This window comes from Hippocampus bargibanti, linkage group LG03 (genome assembly GCF_051943395.1).
Source record: "Hippocampus bargibanti isolate YZ-2025 linkage group LG03, ASM5194339v1, whole genome shotgun sequence".
Classification (NCBI taxonomy): Eukaryota; Metazoa; Chordata; class Actinopteri; order Syngnathiformes; family Syngnathidae; genus Hippocampus; species Hippocampus bargibanti.
In genome coordinates, this window is record NC_142736.1 from 1574001 (window position 1) to 1580000 (window position 6000).

The following is a 6000-nucleotide window of genomic DNA, read 5'->3' on the forward strand; positions in this document are numbered from 1 at the left end:
TACATGCAATATTTTATTTTATAATTTTATTTTACAATGATAATAATGATAATAATAGTTATAATAATAACAATAAAATAATAATAATAATGATAAAGTTCAGTCTTCTGTCATTTTTTATACATGTAATATTTTATTTTATAATTTTATTTTACAATGATAATAATGATAATAATAGTTATAATAATAACAATAAAATAATAATAATAATGATAAAGTTCAGTCTTCTGTCATTTTTTATACATGTAATATTTTATTTTATAATTTTATTTTACAATGATAATAATGATAATAATAGTTATAATAATAACAATAAAATAATAATAATAATAATAAAGTTCAGTCTTCTGTCATTTTTCGTACATGCAATATTTTTCTTTTATAATGATAATAATGATAGTAATAAAAGTTACAACAATAATAATAAATAATAATAATAATAAAAATAATTATAATAATAATAACAGTTATAATAATAACAATAAACCAAATAATAACCCAAATAGAATAGAAAATAGTGCCTCTTTGCAATTTTTAAAAGTCAAAAGCCTCTGTGTTTTAAACCCTGGGAAAGAAAGTCGGTAAGTTCCGAAAAGACGCTAAGCTAATATACGCTAATGCTAGGCCAAGAAACTCACGACAGTTTTCCTCGTCAGACCCGTCCTTGCAGTCCGTGTCTCCATCGCAGTACCAGTGCTCAGCAATACAACTGCCGTCAGTACAGCGGAACTCCTTGTCAGAACATTTACGCATGTCTGGAAAGACCAAAACTAAGAATCATTTGGCCACGTGTATCGACGTACCCAGCAGGCGTATTTTCTTGGCGACTTTGTACCCACCACACTGCTCGTCGCTGGTGTCCCCGCAGTCGTTGTCGCCGTCGCAATGCCACAGGCTGCGGATGCAGTAGCCATTTTGGCATTGAAATTCATCTTCCTCGCACTCTCGAGGAGCTGGAAGAAAGACACTGAATATTCACGTCGACGCCGCCACATCAATCAGAGCGACAGTTTGATACGCGCAGATGGACGGAGGCGTCACATGATTCATCGGGAGGACGTTCGGTCGTCACTGACATTTTTACAAATGTTCAAAATAAGAGCTCCCGTTTCATTTTCAAACGGGATGTGGCGCCGTGACGTCAAGACAAAGCAATTGGGATTGACAAATGGAATATAGACCACAGTTTATAGGCATGTTGGTATTTTTTGACACATTTTTCCATAATGTACCCCAAAAAATTTTACTGTCTATCTATCTATCTATTAGCTATCTATCAGCTATCTAGCTAGCTAGATAACTATCTTTTAGCTATGTATTCGCTATCTAGCTAGCTATCTATTAGGTATCTAGTTAGTAATCAATTACCTATTTAGCTAGCTAGCTATCTATTAGCTATCTATTAGCTATGTAGCTATCTTTTAGCTAGCTAGCTTTCTATCTATTTGAGTGACTTCCGGGTTGAGTGAACGCTGGCTGCCACTGCACAGAAAAACCTATTGTGACTGTAAAGTGACCTTATTATTATTACTATTATTATTATTATTAAAGACATTTATAAAAGAAAAATATTGCATGTACAAAACAATGACAGAAGACTGAACTTTATTATTATTATTATTATTATTATTAAAGAAAATTATAAAAGAAAAATATTGCATGTACAAAAAATGACAGAAGACTGAACTATTATTTTTTTAATATTATTATTATATCATTAAAAAATTATGAAAGAAAAATATTGCATGGACAAAAAATGACAGAAGACTGAACTTTATTATTATTATTATTATTATTATTATAAAAAGTGTTTAAAAAAAAGAAACCATGTCAAAGTCACGGTGCTAAAAATGTTATTATCATTATTAAAGAAAAGTATAAAAGAGAAATATTGCATGTACAAAACAATGACAGAAGACTGAACTTTATTATTATTATCATCATTATTATGATTACCATGTCAAAGTCACGGTGCTAAAAATGGAGTTTGAGTCAGTGACTTGGCTCTGACTACCTCATGGGGGCAGAGGCCACGAATGACGAAATGTCTTTTATCGTCCAGTGTGAAGGTTAACCGTCTTGTGAAATTGCTCTTCCATTTTATGTCGCAGTCCCAATTAAGGCATAAATCAAGCTGTGAGGCTGAACGGGGGTTAGTTATACATTTTCTCGAGGTTTGCCTATCAATCAAACGGGATTTTATTCCCTCTATTGATTTTATTTTATTTTTTAATTCACTGCCAGACCCCAAGCACATTTAAAAACTCTTAAGGTCACAGGATAGTTTTTTTCTGCGGTGGAGCAGCGGCAGCCATACGTGCCAGCATTCACTCAACCCGGAAGTAACTCAAATAGAGAGAAAGCTAGCTAGCTAGCTAATAGATAGAGTGATGAGATAACCGTCATTGGTCTCACAATGGAGAAATTACAAATTCAAATATGACATTTTAAATAATAATAATAAGACATTTCAATTATAAGCACATTTCAAAACTCTCAAGGTCACTTTACAGTCACAGGATATAGTCGCTAATATATAGCTACCTAGCCAGCTAGATAGACTGGCTAGGTAATAGATAGCTACCTAGCCAGCTAGATAGGATAGGTAGCTATCTATCTATTACCTAGCCAGTCTATCTAGCTGGCTAGGTAGCTATCTATTAGCCATAGCCAGCTAGATAGGATAGGTAGCTATCTATCTATTACCTAGCCAGTCTATCTAGCTGGCTAGGTAGCTATCTATTAGCGACTGTATCCTGTGACTGTAAAGTGACCTTGAGAGTTTTGAAAGGTCCTTATAAATGAAATGTATTATTACATTACATGAGCTAGATAGCTAAACGATAGCTAAACGATAGCTAGCTCGATAGCTAGCGAGCCAACTAGACAGCTAATAGATAGCAAATAGATAGTTAAGTACCTAGCTTGCTAGCTAGCTAGACTGTCATAAGTGTTCTCTCATAAGGAATCCTGTCAAACAGAAATTCCTTAATCCGGATAAAACAATCGTATGTATTAACTTTTTTACTTTTTTTGAGTTTTAGGACTACATAAACATTCAATGCAGAGTTAGAAACTTTAGACTCTCTTTTTTCATCTCTCCACTCCATTCCATCAAGCCATCAACAACCATCACCAAGGTAAATAAAATGACTTTATTATACAGTACCGTTTATTTCTTTAATTATAATACCATAGCACATTTATTATACATAAAACAAGGTATATTTTGTGTAGTTTTAAGGCTTAGAAAATTAGAAAATTATGTTTTATGGAGACCTGGGAACGGATTATTCTCATTTTAATGGTTTCCTATGGGAAATTAATTTTTGGGATACACACTTTATCTGGGAACTAATTAAGTTAGGTATCACTGTAATTACAATGGATCTTTCCTATTTCCCAGCGTTCTTGAATGCAGCACGGCCTCTATTGATTTAAGTAGTGAATGGATTTTAAAAAAAGAGCGTCTAGAGTTGCTTCCCTGAATCGATGGCAAATCCCAGCTTCAGCGGCCCTCGGGCAAAGTAGACACGACGGTAGTCAAGGGGAACCAATGATGGATGGCTGAAGGCAGATGGCGATCTATAATTAATCGCTGTTTTGTGTGTGTATGTGTGTGTGTGTGTGTGTGTGTATGTGTTTGTATGACTAGTCTTGTGTGGACCACTAACATTTTATACCATACGTAGTGAGGACCTTTTGGCCGGTCCTCACAAGTTTTCTCATTCTAAAGGCTTCGAGGGGGGTCTATATAGGCATCTGTTAAAGTTTCAGAGAGGTCCTCACAAATCACCCAAAATGATTTTTTTGGTGTGCATTTTCATTTCACTTGGATACACACACTTTTTACTCACTGTGTGTTTATGTGTGTGTGTGTGTGCGTGCTTGGTTAATAAGAGGAAAAAGTTCATACCACAAAAAAGTAAAATGATATTTTAACCAAATTCATTACAGGGGTGAGGACTTTGAATGTAGCCATTCAGAAACCTCACTCCTGCTGTTATTTCAGTTTGAAGTCCACTTTTTATTTCTTTGTTTTTAAAGAAGTTGAAGTGGGAAATGGGGTGACATATAATCTTCAAATGGAACACTAGTTCTTCTCTAAACTTATCTGAGGTGGAACTCACTCCTTACCTGGAGTTTTCCGGACCTCACAAAACCATTGAAACGGGAATATATATATGTGTGTGTGTGCGTGTGTGTGTGTGTGTGTGTGTGTGTGTGTGTGTGTGTGTGTGTGTGTGTGTGTGTGATAGACAAGCGAGACAAACAGAATGAGATCAAGAAAGAGGCAGAAACATGGCTGATGACGAGCGAGTCGAGATTTTAAGGCTTCCTGCGTCAAAGTTAGCGTCAACTTGGGGCAAGGTTGACACGAGAATGACAAGTCTCGGAAAAAATGCGAGCGTCTGAATGGTAGATTTGTGATCTGCTCGATAGTTGCATATGCCCTGTGGTGATGGCACCATTTTGCCAACGCAGGATTCGGGTGCTCTGATTCATCGGATACGTGAAAGCTTCTAATAGTCGTCTTGCCTTGACAAAAATAGATACAGTAAAGTCTCGTTATATCGATATCGGATATATCGATAGTCCCGGTTATATCGATACTATTTCTATGCACGCACGGAGAAAATTACATGCAAACAGGGTCGGATATATCGATAGTCCTGGTTATATCGATATTTTTTCGGACTCCCTTGAATATCGATATAACGAGACTTTACTGTATCTTTTCGTCGATGGATGCTACAGCTTTGTGTTTGCTTTCAACATTTAGCTAATAGCAGACGTGCACATTCCACAATGACGTCCATGATCCACTGGTAAAAAGGACACTTTGATACTCTCCTCTACTAAAAGTGCTTAAAGGACAACCGACACCATTTTTTTTGTTTCCTAACTGACATCAGAAAAACATTTTATGGCATCTAAAATAGCCAAAACACACAGGCTGATATTTTTAGTCAAATGCAAAACACCAATAAAAATTGACTTAAAGTGTCCCAAAATTGCCACAAAATGAGCTGGGAACTGGGCAGATTCAGAAAGTCCCACCCCCTGGTTCGTGACATCACCCCAAGCTACTCCTTCACAAACTGCCATGCTCCAGAATCAAAACAATGGCTTCAGAGAGTTCAGATTCGGAGAAGATGCTTTCTTGTTACTCATCCAGTTATGAATATGATTCAAATAGTTCTGAACAGGAAAGCATAAATGTTTGCAATTGATTAAAGAAGTCCTTCCGTATCAATTCGAGCCGTCTGGACTCCAATGTAGTGTCCCAGAAAATGCACAAGATGGCGCACAAGCTCCGTTGGAAATGGACTGATGTGTCTGCTGGGAATTTGTGTCAGCGAATATCAAATACAGTAAAGTCTCGTTATATCGATATTCTCGGGAGTCTGAAAAAATATCGATATAACCGGGACTATCGATATATCCGACCCTGTTTGCATGTAATTTTCTCCGCGCGTGCATAGAAATAGTATCGATATAACCGGGACTATCGATATATCCGATATCGATATAACGAGACTTTACTGTAGTTGTCTTGGTGTAACGCACAACGATTCACCATTGCGTTATTTATCTCCTTTTCTTCTAATTTCGCCATCAACACGAATTTTTCAGACCAAACAAAGTTCCGCAAAATGCATTGTGTGTCGCTTTCTCAGTCAGGGGCGTTCCCTCCGTGACGTCACGTAGGGGATCGTCACCAACTCGAAAACAGGACTTCCTGAATATTCAGCGCGAGTCTTAAAACGTAAAATGTAGCTATATGCCGTGGAATCTTTGTAAAATACGCTCAGTCGAAGTGATTTTACAAATTATGGACACAACTTGTCCGGTGGCGTCGGCTGTCCTTTAAAATGGCATTTTCTGTGTAGCTCTTTCTCTTGTTTCTATTAATAACTGTATTTTATTTATTGTATTCTATTGTGTGATTGTATTTTATTTATTATAGTACCTATGCTTGTCTGTGACTGTAAAGTG

At 36.3% G+C, this 6000-nt stretch overlaps 1 protein-coding gene across 3 annotated transcripts in view; it reads right to left on the reverse strand.

Annotated features, from left to right (window-relative positions):
• The window catches only part of lrp4 (low density lipoprotein receptor-related protein 4), a 102296-nt gene that overhangs the window by 41996 nt on the left and 54300 nt on the right, over nt 1-6000 (reverse strand). For all 3 annotated transcript variants that reach the window (XM_088991460.1, XM_088991459.1, XM_088991461.1), the window contains exons 4-5: nt 840-953; nt 639-755 (exon numbers count right to left, since the gene is read on the reverse strand). In XM_088991460.1, coding sequence (XP_088847586.1) covers nt 639-755; nt 840-953 — 231 coding nt within the window. The remainder of the gene's footprint in view (nt 1-638; nt 756-839; nt 954-6000) is intronic.